This window comes from Mandrillus leucophaeus, unplaced genomic scaffold (assembly GCF_000951045.1).
Source record: "Mandrillus leucophaeus isolate KB7577 unplaced genomic scaffold, Mleu.le_1.0 Scaffold80, whole genome shotgun sequence".
Lineage (NCBI taxonomy): Eukaryota > Metazoa > Chordata > Mammalia > Primates > Cercopithecidae > Mandrillus > Mandrillus leucophaeus.
Genome location: NW_012108697.1, coordinates 3,377,785 through 3,393,385, shown reverse-complemented (window position 1 = coordinate 3,393,385; position 15,601 = coordinate 3,377,785). Strand labels below are relative to the sequence as shown.

General features: G+C 47.3%; 1 protein-coding gene across 1 annotated transcript in view; it reads left to right on the top strand.

Moving 5' to 3' along the window:
* The first annotated feature begins 11,330 nt into the window (after positions 1–11,330).
* Positions 11,331–15,601, top strand: part of ACSL5 (acyl-CoA synthetase long-chain family member 5) — a 62,445-nt gene continuing 58,174 nt past the window's right edge. The window contains 1 exon segment of the mRNA XM_011967529.1: positions 11,331–11,469. Within this exon segment, the coding sequence (XP_011822919.1) occupies positions 11,331–11,469 (139 nt within the window).

Sequence of the window (15,601 nt, the reverse complement as noted above, 5' to 3'; positions counted from 1 at the left end):
GCCCTCTCCAGGTTCTTGTCTGGAGAAACCAGGAGACCTCTCACTTCCTGGCATTTCCTCTCTACTCCTGGTAAAGGCTCTTGAGCCAAACACGTGGTGTGGCTCTCTCTAGGCTGTGAGCCCGCGGAAGGAAAGCTTGCAAAGCAGAGGATAATATCCTTAAAGGCTTGAAGAGGAGGGAGGTGCTGACCTCCCCCTAGAGGACTGGTATTCCTATCTGTGGCACAGGAACCCCGGCTTCTCCCACCACCTTCCTGTAGAAGGCAGTTTCACAGAATGGCTGTGAGCATAGGTTTTGGAATGAGAAAAGCTGACATGGACAAGTTATGTATTATCTGAACCCGATTTCCTCATTTGTAATTACTCTGACAACCTTATGCGAGGATTAAATGAAGTGGCAAATGTAAAATACACAACATAGTGCCTGGCATGTAACAACAGCCAGTACGTGGTAGCAGTTTTAAAATAAGGATCTATTGCTCCAGGCAAAAGATCATAAAGTCTGTTGGATGGATTGACCCAAAGGAACAAATTGCTGCTGCTGCAGAAACCAGAGGAACTGGTAAAAGATGTTGCTGGGACAGGTTTCTGAAGATGTCTGAATTTATCATTGCTAATGTATACATGCACATACATAGTTTTCAAGCATGACATGGGATGATGAAGCTCTGGCTGGTTATTAGGGGGGAAAAAAAGTTCTCCCAGAACAATTACAACATGTTCACTGCTGCTGCTGGGTAACACTACCTTTTGCTTATATCCTGTAGGTATTAAGTCAAAGGGCCTTTAGTTTCTTTTTCTTTTTTATTGGACTGAGTCTCACTCTGTCAACCAGGCTGGAGTGCAGTGGCGTGATCTCGGCTCACTGCAACCTCTGCCTTCCATGTTCAAGCTATTCTCATGCCTCAGGCCAGGTTGGTCTCAAACTCCCGACCTCAAGCGACCCATCCACCTTGGCCTCCCAAGGTGCTGTGATTACAGGCATGAGTCACCACGCCCGGCCAGGGCCTTTAGTCTCTAAATCAGCACTGTCCAAAAAAATAACATGAGCAACATATATTATTTAAGATTTTCTAGCAGATACATTAAAAAAAGAGTAAAAAAGCTGTTAAGATTACTTATCAAGAGTATTCTAAATATTATAATTTCAATACATAATCAATATTTTAAACATTGAGATTTTATGTTATTTTCTTTATACCACACCTGGAAAATTTGGTGTGTGTTTTGTACTTAAACACATCTCAATTTAGATTTGCCTCATTTCAACTGCTCAGTAGCCACGTGTAGTTAGTGGTTACAGTCTTGAACAGTAAATCTTCACTCTGAGCGACCCTTCGAGTCCCCTGCAAGATAGCGATGTTTCCTCTAGGGTGTTGAAGGTCCTGGGAATTTCAACTTGACACCTCTCTCAGTGGCCTCAATTCTGTCCTTCTGATTCTTTAGTGCTCTTTGGAAGCTCTTGCTGATAAAGGAACAAGCTGCCTACATCATGACACTGAGAATAATATTTACTCAACATACTTAAAGCCTGAGATGGGGCCGGACATGGTGTCTCACACCCGTAATCCCAGCACTTTGGGAGGCCGAGGTGGGCGGATCACCTGAGGTCAGGAGTTTGAGACTGGCCTGGCCGACATGGCGAAACCCCTTCGCTACTAAAAATACAAAAATTAGCCTGATGTGGTGGCGGGCACCTGTAATCCCAGCTACTTGGGAGGCTGAGGTGAGAGAGTCACTTGGACCTGCAAGGCAGAGGTTGCAGTGAGCCGAGATCACACCACTGCACTCCAGCCTGGGCAACAGGGCAAGACTCCACCTCAGGGGGAAGAAGAAAAAAAAAAAGGCTGAGATGGGGCCGTTCATAAGCACATTCTGAGGGTTGAGGGGGATCGGTGTCTATTGGCCCTTCCATGTGTCATGTATCTTGCCTCACCCATTGGACAGCTGAAATCTAAGGCTGAAAGGCAATTTGCTTTATGTATGTGGTTCAGGAAAGGGGAGGGGTGCCTGGGGTTGGGGGAGCTTCCATTGTAATCTGGGCAAACACCATTCTTGTCAGCCAAGTGCTCACACTTGGGTAACACTTCCTTCCTACAAAGAATAAGCACGTGTTCTCAAGAGCATGCATGCCCAAGCAATTGCTATCAGCAGCTACAGTTAAGAGAAAGAGTTGCTGCCATCGCCGAGCTGTGGGGTCAGCTTCTTCCTCATGCCCTGTGAAGTTCCCATGGTGCAGGGTTCACCACAGGGCCCAGAATGGAGCTGTGAGCCCTTGCCACATAGCAGACGGCTAAGAAGAAAGAGCTAGGGGGTCGCACAGCTGGGACGCGTGGAGCATTGGCCCCTCCAGTGGAGTGAAGCAAGGCTCTGAGTTGGTAATGGGCTCTGCAGCAGGCAGGATGTCCAGGTTGCTAGGGAGCCCTTCTCAAGGGGGAAGGTAGCTGTTGCCCCACCCTTGGCATCAGGTCCACATGTCTAGTATTGGGTCTGGCTTCCTGTAGGGCAATGGATCTGAGTTTTCTTTGAGAGACCAGTAAAAATTCCCAAAAGAAACGCACATATAAACACACCAGTTTGCTAGGGGATCTTGGAAGAGATGGTATGCAGTCACAGATATGTGCTTGGGCTCTGAACTCAAGACTACCTGAGCTCAAAATCTGACTCTGATACTCAGCCAGCTGTTAGCTGTGTACCTTGGACAAGTTACTTGGGCTCTCTTAGACTTTCCTCTCCTTCTAAATAGCAATAAAAACTTCTGTAGGGCTGCTGTGTGATTAAATGAGATAGTACAGACAAAGCTCTTCAATGCAGTGTTGCCACCACACAGTAGGAGCTCAGTCATCTTCACCATCATGAAGGCCTTCAGAGAGGATCTGGCATGAAAGCCTTGGATCACTGCCCTGTAAGTTGTACTTTGGGTGTCATTAGCCTTTTGAAATAGCAGATAACCAGGTAAAGGGTGGACATGAAATTCCGTGGCTGATTATGACACCCTCGTTATGAGTTAAGGGACTTCGCACCTTCCTTCTCATATCTCAATACGAGGATAAACTTCAGAGTCAACTCTGCCATGTGGGATGCTAAAGGTCAGTGCAACACAGCTCTGTTTTTGCCCACTACATGCCATCACAACCTCTGCCCTGCTGTTCAGCTAACTCCAGGAAGGGACATCTCCCCTCTTTCTTTGTGATCCATCATTGTGAAGTTTACAAGAATAGATCCAGCCCATAGCTCTAGCTAGGTCTTTGCTTCTCTTGCCTGTTGAGTCATGTTGTTTGACTTGAAAAGATTTGACGTAGGGGTCAAAACAGCCTAAGATCCTTCCTAAATAAGTGTTTCCCATGCTTTACATGTCTCAGCTGCTGCAGACATCATGTGCTTCCCCTTTTCTCTCTGATCCTCACATTTCTTCTTTGCCCTCACCAAAAATGCTTATGGTAAGCATTATTTTGTGACTGTTCCATCATCTTAATCCAATGAAATATTCTAAAACAAAAGATCTAAAGGTTTAAGATGAATCTTCTAGATTCTGAGGTCAGAAGTTATATTAAAAGGAGAAATTTGGGGCTGGGCATGGTGGCTCACATCTGTAATCCTAGCACTTTGGGAGGCCAAGGCATGTGGATCACTTGAGGTCAGGAGTTCAAGACCAGCCTGGCCAACATGGTGAAACCCTGTCTCTACTAAAAGTACAACAACAAAGCAAAATTAGCTGGGTGTGATGGCAGGTGCCTGTAATCCCAGCTACTCAAGAGGCTGAGGTAGGAGAATTGCTTGAACTCAGGAAGCAGAGGTTGCAGTGAGCCAAGATTGTGTCACTGTACTCCAGCCTGGGCAACAGAGCAAGACCCTCTTCATTAGGTTCAGTGGTCTCTGGAATCTGGACATATTCGCTAAGACCTTTAAATAACATTTAGTTGCCCTGCCTGACTCCTCTCAACCTGCTGTGAAATCTGCTTTGCAACCAGCTGTGCTTCCGAAAGAAAGGCAGATTTTCAGAGACAAGCTGCAAATCACTTGGCTTTGCAAAATCGCCTGAAAGTATTAAAAAATAACACTTGGCCCCACCAGCACCATCATCACTCTTACCAAGCTATAGGATCTCGGGAAGGGATGTCATTTCTCTGAGCTTCTATTTTTCTTGTCTGTACAAATCATAACTAACTTCCGAGTATATTGTGAGGGTCAAATGAAGTGTTTGTCACAGGACCTGGTTCCCAGCAGCCACTGGAAATTTGGATGTTGAAAGTATTGTTCCCACTCAGACCTCACAGGTTTGCTAAGAGGCAAGCTAGAAGCATTTTATAAACTGGGAGGAGCTATGTGAATGCATGATGGCACTATGTAAAGTTAGTCTGCTTATATTGTCTGTCTTTCTCTGCTTTCTGAAACATGGGGGCGCTGAGTGCGGTGGCTCACGCCTGTAATCCCAACACTTTGGGAAGCCAAGTCAGGCGGATCACTTGAGGTCAGGAGTTCCAGACCAGCCTGGCCAACGTGGTGAAACTCCATCTCTACTAAAAATATAAAAAACAAACAAACAAACAAAAAAATTTAGCCAGGCATGGTAGCAGGTGCCTGTAATCCCAGCTACTCGAAAGGCTGAGGTAGGAAAATCGCTTAAACCCGGGAGGCAGAGGTTGCAGTGAGCCGAGATTGTGCCATTGCATTGTAGCCTGGGCAACAGAGTGAGACTTCATCTCAAAAATAAAGTAAAATAAAATAAAATAAAATAAAATAAAATAAAATAAAATAAAATAAAGGGAAAGCCTGGTTTCTGTTTCTGAAGAGCTGCCAGCCTCTGCCATTAAAGATAAAATGGCTGTTTCCAGGCTGTGTTACAAAACTCTAGAATGTTAGACTCTAGTATTCTAGAACAACATTGTGTAGTACATGTGTGGTTGGGAACAGGATGGGAGTGTATACAAACAGTTCCCAGCAGCGTGGTTGTGAGTATGTCAGCGTTGTAGTGTGAGTGTGTACAAACAGTTTCCAGCAGCGTGGTTGTGAGTATGTCAGCGTTGTAGTGGAAGTGTGTACAAACAGTTCCCAGCAGCGTGGTTGTGAGTATGTCAGCGTTGTAGTGGGAGTGTGTACAAACAGTTCCCAGCAGCGTGGTGTGAGTATGTCAGCGTTGTAGTGTGAGTGTGTACAAACAGTTCCCAGCAGCGTGGTTGTGAGTATGTCAGCGTTGTAGTGTGAGTGTGTACAAACAGTTTCCAGCAGCGTGGTTGTGAGTATGTCAGCGTTGTAGTGGAAGTGTGTACAAACAGTTCCCAGCAGCGTGGTTGTGAGTATGTCAGCGTTGTAGTGGGAGTGTGTACAAACAGTTCCCAGCAGCGTGGTTGTGAGTATGTCAGCGTTGTAGTGGGAGTGTGTACAAACAGTTTCCAGCAGCGTGGTTGTGAGTATGTCAGCGTTGTAGCTGTGGAGCAGACTCCTCACTCCTCCAGATCTCACCTATGAATGACCTTGAAAGTGAAAGTTTGTACTTTTTAGGGGTTGCAGGATGCCCAAGCCTAAAGGTTACTTATTTTTATATTGGGTTCTAAATGGATATGGCAGCAGGAGGGGAGGGAGTGACAGAGCGTGTTGCAAAGAAGCTTATCTAACACGTTTTTGAAGAGAGAGGCTGTAGGAAGCAGTGGTTTATCAAGAGCTGGTGTAGCCTGCTCGGGCACTGGAGACCTGGGTTCTGGGCTTATCTCTCTCATTAGTTACTTCATCACCTGAGCCAGCTGCCTCACGTTCTGGCATTTTAGATACCCTCATAAGTAAAATGACTGTTGTTGGATCAGCTGATGTCCCCCACACACCCACTCTCCTACCCACCTGGGCTGTCTAGTGGTGATGCTATGCTGTGCAGCTTTGTTTTATATTTACCTAAAGAAGTGCAACCGTGACTGCCAATATCTCCTGCTGTGGCCAAAGCACTGCTCTGAGACCTGGCCTGCAGGCTGCTCTTGAAGACCGCCTCTCTCCTGGAGCATCTGAGGAGTTCCATTCTGTGTCAAGTTTCCCCCCACCTGCAGGCTCACCATAGCAAATGCAATCCCTGTGACATTTCAGTAGCTGGGCCCTTTGAAGCCAGGATAGCTGCTTGAAGCAGAGATGCTCCTAAATGTGGTCCAAGGGTGGTCCCCAGACCAGCAGAATGCATATCGCCTGGAATTGTTAGAAATACAGATTCTTGGAACCTAGACCAGACCTACGGAGTTAGAAATTCTAGCCAGAAATCTATGTTGTAACTAACAAGCCCTCCCTGAGGATTGTGATGTTGAAGTTTGGGAACCCCTGGCTTGGAGTATCTTGCTCTCTGATAAGTGTAGTGTCAAAGCAGTTCAGTGTGTTGCTACTTAACACAACTGGGCCCTAGTCCAGTCAAGTAGTTCTCACACCCCCAATCCCCATTGAACCGTCTTCTTTAGCCACTTCTTAGAAGCCCTTTTCTTTCACATGCTAAGGAAGGACTAAGATTCTGTAGCAAAAAGGTGACTTTCAAGAGTTAATGAACAGGCTGGGCACGGTGGCTCATGCCTGTAATCCCAGCACCTTGGGAGGCTGAGGCGGGCAGATCACCTGAGGTCAGGAGTTTGAGGCCAGCCTGGTGAACATACAGTGAAATTCCGTCTATACTAAAAAAATACAAAACTTAGCCAAGCATGGTGGTGCATGCCTGTAGTCCCAGCTACTCAGGAGGCTGAGGCAGGAGAATCACTTGAACCCAGAGGGCAGAGGTTGCAGTGAGCCGAGATCACACCACTGCACCCCAGCCTGGGTGACAGAGCAAAACTCCATATCTAAGATAAAAAAAAAAAAAGAAAAGAGTTAGTGAACCAGGTTGGGTGCAGAGGCTCACACCTGTAATCCTAGCATTTTGGGAGGCCGCGGTGGGTGGATGACTTCAGCCCAAGAGTAAGAGGTCAGCCTGGGGAACATGGCAAAATCTGTATCTAGTAAAAATTTAAAAATTAATCAGGTATGGCGGTGCATGCCTATAGTCCCAGCTACTCTGGAGGCTGAGGTGGGAAGATAACCTGAGCCCAGAAAGTGGAAGTTGCAGTGAGCTGAGATTGCACCACTGTATTCTAGCCTGGGTGACAGGGCAAGACCCTGTCTCAAAAAAAGAAAAATCCTGTGTGTTGAAGAATCCAGGCCTCTGTGGCTCAGCAAAGGTAGGTGACTGGAGAGAGGACTGTTACCTAAATGGTGTGGTGGCAATGACCTGTGGTCCCAGCTGCTCACGAACCCAAGGTAGGAGGATTACCTGAGCCCAGGAAGTCAAGGCTGCAGTGAGCCATGATGTTGCCACTGCCTGAGTGACAGGAGTGAGACCCTGTCTTAAAAAAAAAAAAAGCCAGGCACAGTGGCTCACACCTGTAATCCCAGCACTTTGGAAGGCCGAGGGAGGCAGATCACTTGAGGTCAGGAGTTCAAGACCAGCCACGGCCAACATGGTGAAACCCCATCTCTACTAAAATATAAAAGTCAGCCAGGTGTGGTGACACACATCTGTAGTCCCAGCTACCTAAGAGATTGAGGTAAGAGAATGGCTTGAACCCAGGAGGCAGAGGTTGCAATGAGCCAAGATAGAGTCGCTGCACTCTAGCCTGGGCAACAGAGTGAGACTCCGTCTCAAAAAAAAAAAAAAAAAAAAAAAAAGTTAATGCACATGATAATCTGACGTAAGAAGGCTTCTGTGTTAATATTCTAGTCTCTCCTCCACACAAGAGTCAACAGGAAGTGGTATTAGCTTCTGATTTTGATATTGGCCACCTGACCAAATACAGTAAGAAGAAACCTAATGCAGCATTTCCCTGAATTTCTGCAAAACTGATGCACAGAAAGCTTTCAAGGATCTAAGGTCTGCTGGTAGCTGAACATACACAGATCAATGGGGCAGCCTAGAGGCCAAGGTGCTGCAGCAGTTCTTCGTGACTCTGAGTCAGGCGCTGTCTTGACCAACTGGTTGTGTGATTCCAGAAGCCTTCTTTCACCTGAAAAGGCCTCATTGGCCTCACCCATACAGTACAGGTTGTGCATCGTCTCCAGGGCTTCTTTCATTTCTACCCACTGTTTTTGTTTAGTAATGATGCCTTGCAGTCCTAATGATCTTGGAATCAAGAACGGCAACTAGGGAACTTCAAAATGGAAAGACAGGCTGAGCGTGGTGGCTCATGCCTATGATCCCAGCACTTCAGGAGGCCGAGGCGGGCAGATCACTTGAAGTCAGGAGTTCGAAACCAGCCTGGCCAACATGGTGAAACCCTGTCTCTGCTAAAAAAAAAAAAAAAAAAAAAAATTAGCCGAGCATTGTGGTACATGCCTATAATCGCAGCTACTCCGGAGGCTGAGGCAGGGGAATTGCTCGAACCCAGGAAGCGGAGGTTGTGGTGAGCTGAGATTGCACCACTGCACTCCAGCCTGGACGACAGAGTGAGACTCCATCTCAAAAAAAAAAAAAAAAAAAGAGGAAAGAGAGAGTAGGATGGCTGAACCATGATGCAGTAGCAATGCTTCTTATTTGAGCACCTTGCTAGACTATGTGTGCTGCAGACTGTGTTCATGATTCTGAATCCTAAACACAACTCTCCTAGGCTTGTCTCTCAGCCTAGACTCTAGACTGATTTGGCTCATTTGGTTGTCTTGGAGATGTTCTAATGCTGAAGGGGACAGTAGTCCCTTCTAGAAGATAGCTGGTCTCCAAATGCACACCTCTGCTTAGTCTGAATCCTAAAGTTATAGCTTGAGCCAATTAAAGTGGCTTCTCATTTTTCTCTCACTCCGATCTCAAGGAGCCCTTTTTCCTCTAGTAATCTAGACCTTCCTCTTCCTATCACAATCTCAAGGATTGTGCCCCCAAAGCAGATACAAAGCCCTGTCTACCCCTTCTTCTTCCCCTGAGGTAGAGCTTTATCGAAGGTTTCTCTTGGTAAATGTTAGCTTCCTGAACTGAGGGCTGTCTTTTTATTTTTTCCCTCTTAAGCCCATTGCATAACAATCTCTTGTTGTAATCTTTTGCCGAACACTGCTTTTCTTACTGTCAGAGGTTACTGCAAGGGTTTGAACAGGTAACTTCTACCTTTGAACTTCTATTGCGACAGATTCAAAGGTTCCAGGGGAGTGTGTTGGCCACTCTCAGGACAGTACACAGTAGCTTCGGGTGTGTCCCAGTCAGTCCCAGGAGCTGTGGAAAGAGTAGAAGTGCCTGAATGTGGTGCTGAATCAGTACAGCCAGCTGTGAGGGGAGCGCTTCCTCGACCCGGGAAGGAAGAGTCTTCTTCCAAGGTAAGCCACAATGGTACTACCTGCTCTATACTGAATATATCTGTGAGATAGTAGGGAGGCGGGGTGGTGTGGGGAAAGAAAGTGGGATTTCTTACTCTCAGCCTAAGGCTCTTTTATAATATGAAATTACATTTAGTTGAATAGTAATCTCAGCTGACTTGTGTGGGAGGCAAAGAAAAAAATCCGTTGGAAAGGGGGTGGAGATACATGAGCTGTCCAAATGCTAGCAGGGGATGGAATTGGAAGGGAACACTGATTTTGCTAAGTGTACTAAAGCACACAAAGCCAGAACGTGGGTCTCCTTCATCTTCCATTGAGAAGTTTCTGTCTCAGTGTAGTTAGAAGGATCATGTGTCAGCTGCTGACGGCAGAGAGTCCCATTTGGCAGAGAGAGAGGAAAGGAATCAGCAGATATTCAGTTAGGTGCTGGGGACTGTTCTGGGTAGATGATGTACGTTACTTCATTGGTGTATCTCCTCCTGTAAAGCAGGTGGTATCATTCCCATTTCACAGATGCATAGTGCGTCTCCAGGTTGTTAAACAGCATGGCCTAAGCTACGTAGCTCAAAGGTGGTGTGGCTAGAATTTGAGTCTTGACTGGTCAGTTTCCGCAGCCTGCCCAACAACGCAGAATTCTTGTGGGTTGCCTACACTTCTAGTTACCCCCTGAAATCCTGAGGGTGTCACTCATGGGCACAGAGGATTGATAGGAATACAACTGATGGGCCTTTAGAATGAGTCAACCTTCCTGAACTTGAGCATTTTTATTGGTGGAGGTCAATTAAAAATAAATAAATATGTATCTTCTCCTAGCCCTGAGCCCTTTGGTGAAGGAAGACAGCACCTGGTGAAGGGCCCAGAGGTATTAGCGTGGCTGAAATTCAACACCCACTCTGCCATCCTCTGCTCTCCTCTAGAGGAAGTTGCCTCTTGGGGTGCTGAGTTCCTGAAACTAAGCAAAAGCCAAGTGCTCCTCCAGCCGTGAGATGAGCTGGAGGATGGAATGCCACGGGCGCCCCTTCATCTCCCAGCCCTTCATCTTTCTTCCATGTCCAAAGGCAGCTCCCCAGAGGCCAAGGGCTCAGCTCTTGTGTTCTCTGAGATTGTGGCACAGCTCACCCTGGCTTCCTTAGTTGGAAGCTTTTAAGACCCTGCTCTGTAGAAAGAACGAACCCTAATCTAGCTCCAGCAAAGAGCCAGGATCAGGCTGAATTTCCTGTGAGCCTTCATGGGGGATCGAGGAGAAAGTGCTGCTTCATTCTGAGGTATCTGTGAGGTGGGGAAGGGGCAGGAAAATTTGTTATTTCTGCTTCCTAATCTGCGAATGGCAGCTCCAGGGCCCACCTGTGGCCACAGCCTTAGGCAGATCAAAAATGAGACTAATACAGGTCCTGGTAATACTGGGGGTGACCAAGGCAGCGGAATCGATTTTTAAGTTAAGTTTTGAGGTGTGAATGTGTCAGAGGGAAAGAAATCATGCCAACTGAACGACTCACAGCCCTGTCATTCCTGACTTGCTTGTTTGTTTTCTTGGCTTTGCCAGAACAGCTTCAGGGACCAAGGCAGGCAGCTCTGGTGACTGGAGAGATGGGGTGAAAGGTCTTTGTGTGGGTCTGAGGGCTGAGGTACCCTCTAGCCAGACTTTCCTGTCCTCCAAATCCAGCAGGGAACAGCGCCACTTCTGCCTTTGTGAGGCTTCTGATCTGAGGGGCACCTCGAGTTATTTTAGTTTGTTTTTTTTCATCTTAGTTGAAAGGTGATTGGCCACAGGAGGACAGGGTAAATTGTGTTGAGGCAAGCTGGCTTTTGTATCAGCCCTTAGGGGCTGAGGTGAAAGGCTTTGACACTGAGCCAGGGTAGCTTTGGCAGTTTCTCCCGTCCTGGTCAGAACACTTCCACTTTCAGTTGTGAAAAAAAAAAAAAAAATTAAAACCAGGAAGTGAAGTCCCTGAGCACGTTAGAAAGCCTGACATGGCCTGACTCGGCACAGCTCAGAGCAGGGCAGAACTGGAGACGCTCTGGGCCGGACTTCTGCCCGCATGGACGTTCTGAAGCCACCCTGTCTCTGGAGGAACCGGGAGTGAGGGAAGAAGGACAGGGACTTGTGTGGCAGGAAGAACTTGGAGCCGGGAAGTCCCTGTTGGCTAGAAGCACTGAGAGATGTGGCCCCCTCCCAGGGTAAGGGGACCATCGAGGGGCTGTTATTCAGCAAGGGGGTCTTGTGAGGGTGTGACAGAGGCCAAGGGGGCATCCTGACCCCCAACTTTCGTGAAGCGACTTAGAATCAAGGGCCGGCTGAGTTCTACGGGCACACCATGCTCTCTCCCTCCTGGTCTCAGGCATGCCTTCAGATCCTGTGTCAGGAGGAGCAACGGGAAGGAAGGATGTGGGGCATGCTTTCTCCCAGCTCTCTTGGGGGAGGTGAACCACAACAGAGACCTCTTTTTGTGGGTCTGAGCAGCCAGCATAGCTCCCCTGAGGTGGGCTGGGGGTTTGCCCTTAATTTTATGTTGGATAAGACTGATGAATGAGACCCATGGGGGTGGGAGAGACAGATGAATGGAGTTGAGTGTATTTTAGGAAGCAGGGTCACAGGTTAAGTATCGGGTACTGCTTAATTCCTAAGTACTTCCTTCCTGATGCCCACTGCCTGAGGGTCCTAAGGTGAACCTCAAAGACCCTCAGGGAGTAAGCACTAGAAAGGGACTCTACCGCCGGGGCTTGGTACCTTCTGAGATATCAACCTTTTTTTGGTGGTCTGAAAGGTAGGATGGAATCTGTAGCTCCAATGTGTAGGTGATTGGTATTCTATATCAGAGGCAGTCTTAAAAAATAACATTAAGGCCAGGCGCAGTGACTCACACCTGTAATCCCAGAACTCTGGGAGGCCAAGGCAGGTGGATCACCTGAAGTCAGGAGTTAGAGACCAGCCTGGCCAACAGGGAGAAACTCCATCTCTACTGAAAATACAAAAAGTAGCCGGGTGTGGTGGCATTAGCCTGTAATCCCAGCAACTCAGAAGGCAGGACAATTGCTTGAACCTGGGAGGCGGAGGTTGCAGTGAGCTGAGATGGTGCCACTGCACTCCAGTTTGGACGACAGAGCGAGACCCTGGCTCAAAAACAACAAACAAACAAAAAAACATTGAAAACTGACTTAGTTTTTTTTGTTTGTTTGTTTATTTCTCCCTCCATATTCTGATATGGAGTCACTCCGTGGTAGTCCCCTCCGACTGATCAGTATTCGAGGTTAAACGCAGAACATGTCTTGAAAGAGGCATGGTGTAAAATTTTGTAGGCATCTTTTGTGTATTTGGCGTAATAAAAGGAACAAAAACCTAAATAAAACAAGAAGTATAAATGCAAATGCTTATAGGACAGGCAGTAATAAACAGAAGTAAAGTAGATGGTGTGTAATAAGATGCTAATGGTGGAAACTTTAGCAAAATTCAGAGCAGTCATACCCCAGATAAATGCATGCAAATTTAATTATTAAAAAAAGAAAACACCTTTAAATCCAGATCAAACAGAATGTTTCAGCCTGGCCTGACCTAAAATAGTCTCTCCCAGGCTATATTATAATTTCTTGAGGGCAAAGACACCAATAACAGTATCAGTGTGTCATTGCATACTAACCATCCACCTACAGTGAGACCACAGATACTACAAGGAGGCTGGAGATGGGGAAGGAGAGAGAAATGAATGTAGAGAGGGAAGATGAGGCCAGGGAAGTACCAGTACATAGGTCATAGGTACTCTTATATTTAATCAAGACAATCTTCTTCTTCTTCTTCTTCTTTTTTTTTTTTTTTTTTTAAGAATGAGCCTTGCTCTGTCACCTAGGCTCCCAGGCTTGAGGGCAGTGGCAACATCTCGGTTCACTGCAACCTCCGCCTCCCCGGTTCAAGCGATTCTCCTGCCTCAGCCTCCTGAATAGCTGGGATTATGGGCATGCGCCACCACGCCCAACTAGTTTTTGTATTTTTAGTAGAGACAGGGTTTCACCATATTGGCCAAGCTGGTCTCAAACTCCTGACCTCAAGTGATCTGCCTGCCTAGGCCTCCCAAAGTGCTGGGATTACAGGTGTGAGCCACTGCACCTGGCCTACAGGATTTGCCAACTTTTTAGAAACCAGAAATACAGTGTCTGCTCCTGTCTGTCTCTCATATGCCTCCTCAGCAGATGGGCAGACCCTCAGCTGGAGTGCAGCCAGAGGTGACTTTTGTGCCTGACAGCACCCAGCAAGGGTGAGGCAACCCCCGCAGCAGTGAGTCCAGCCATCACTGCTTATCACATTCTGCTGGAAATGCGTCTGGGTCTATTTCTCCGTTGTATGTCTGCACATCCTGAGTTCGGAAAGGGACTCTCTCACCAACTTGTCCCCCTGGCACAGGGCCTGACACTTTCCAGGTTCTCAACTCATTTTTTGAATAAATACACGAGATCTGGAGTTTGGAAGGTCAGACAGCCCATGCACTGCTGTGGTCAGGCCATAATATCAGCCTCCTTTGGGGGGAGCTGGTGGATCTCCCAGTCTTCATGGATTATTCTATTCTAAGAGTTGTGAGGTTGCGAGTGGCTCAAGTTGAGGATGTGGGGGCTAGGGGAAAGCTAGGTCAGAGACAGGCCATGGTTCCTACAACTAGAAGTGCTCTGTTTAAATAGAAAAGAGGGCTTGTTGGCCGGGCGCAGTGGCTCACCTGTAATCCCAGCACTTTGGGAGGCCTAGGATCAGGAGTTTGAGACCAGCCTGGCCAACATGGTGAAACCCCATCTCTGCTAAAAATACAAAAACTAGCTGGACATGGTGGTGGTCACCTGTAATCCCAGCTACTTGGGAGGCTGAGGCAGGAGAATCGCTTGAACCCAGGAGGCGGAGGTTGCAGTGAGCTGAGATCTCGCCACTGCACTCCAGCCTGAGTGACAAGAGTGAAACTCCATCTCAAAAAAAAAAAAAGGAAAAAAAGAAAAAAGAAACAAGGGGCTTGTTAAGACCTCTGCACAGAAGTGGAGGGGCGGTAATGGTTCAAGACCGTGATCGTCTCTTTTCTTTTGGGACATCTCATAATAGAACATCTGATATTGGCAAGGATGTGAAAACTGAGGAAAAGGGAAGGAAAAGGGAGCTAGACTTGATTGAGGACTTCCTATGTGCCTGACAGCATACCAGCAGTTCTATACACAGCATCTCCTTTAAGTAGTGATTTTCACCTGCTCCTTCTGCGTACAGTGGCGGGGAACCGATGCTCAGTGACTTTAAGTAACTATCCCCAGGGCTACACATGTAGTAAGTGAGGAGCTGTTGCTCTGGTACCTGGACGGGCATGACCTTGAAAGGTTGTCCCTGGAAATGACACCATTGACAAGAAAGCTTGTTGCCTGCACTATGAAACTGTTGACCCTTGACCACTGGTTGTGACAGGCAGTGCAAGGGCTGATTCTGCAGAGAACCAACGCAAGAAGTCCGCTTTCCCAACCTCTTGCCTCACCCTGGCACAGGTGACGGGGTCCTAGCACTTTGTCCGGCCTATCTTTTTACAGACCCCCTTATCAGATCCAGTGGATTTCTGACACTACTTCCTCTTACCCCAGTTCTCTCATAATATACTTGGTCAGCAGGCCTGGGATGCCCTTTGGGGGTGTCACTCATACAAGTTGTCCCAGGGTCAGGATTTGGACTGTGACTCACTTCAAGCCCAGTGGTGGATCAAGGTTGACTCTATCGACCTGAGCTCCTGTGGGATTTGTCACTTCTGGGGTCACATCCTGTGGGTGACTCAACTATCCTATGCTATCTTAACGGACTGACTTAAGAGGCTCTTGGTATTTGACTTAACATGACATTTCCTGATAAATGCTACTCAGCTCAACTGGCCAAGGCCTGGCCCCACCCAGGCTCTTTGGAGTATGTGAAGGCAATGGCTCCAGTGGTGCAGTGTCTGCACTGGGCCCCATGCACCATCTCATTCATCCTTGAAGACTTTTTCTTTCCCCCGCCCCTTTTAACTACAGATGGACCCTCCACTTCCAGCAGAAATACCTCTTCACCATTTACCTCCCCTAAATGTCCCACTTGCCCCACTTTAGTGCCTCTAGCACATCTGGCCATTCCCCTTCTCCACTTCCACTTGGCTCCATCCAACCTAATGAGATGATTGGTCTCTCCATGAGGAAAGTAGATAGAGAGACACAGACAACAGTTGAGAAAGATGGTTTGGTGGCAGGGCCACTGGCTGGAATCATAGTTGAGATCTTACTAGACATCAGCTTGATTGGTAGAACTGTCATCCTTTTTTTTTTTTTTTTTTTT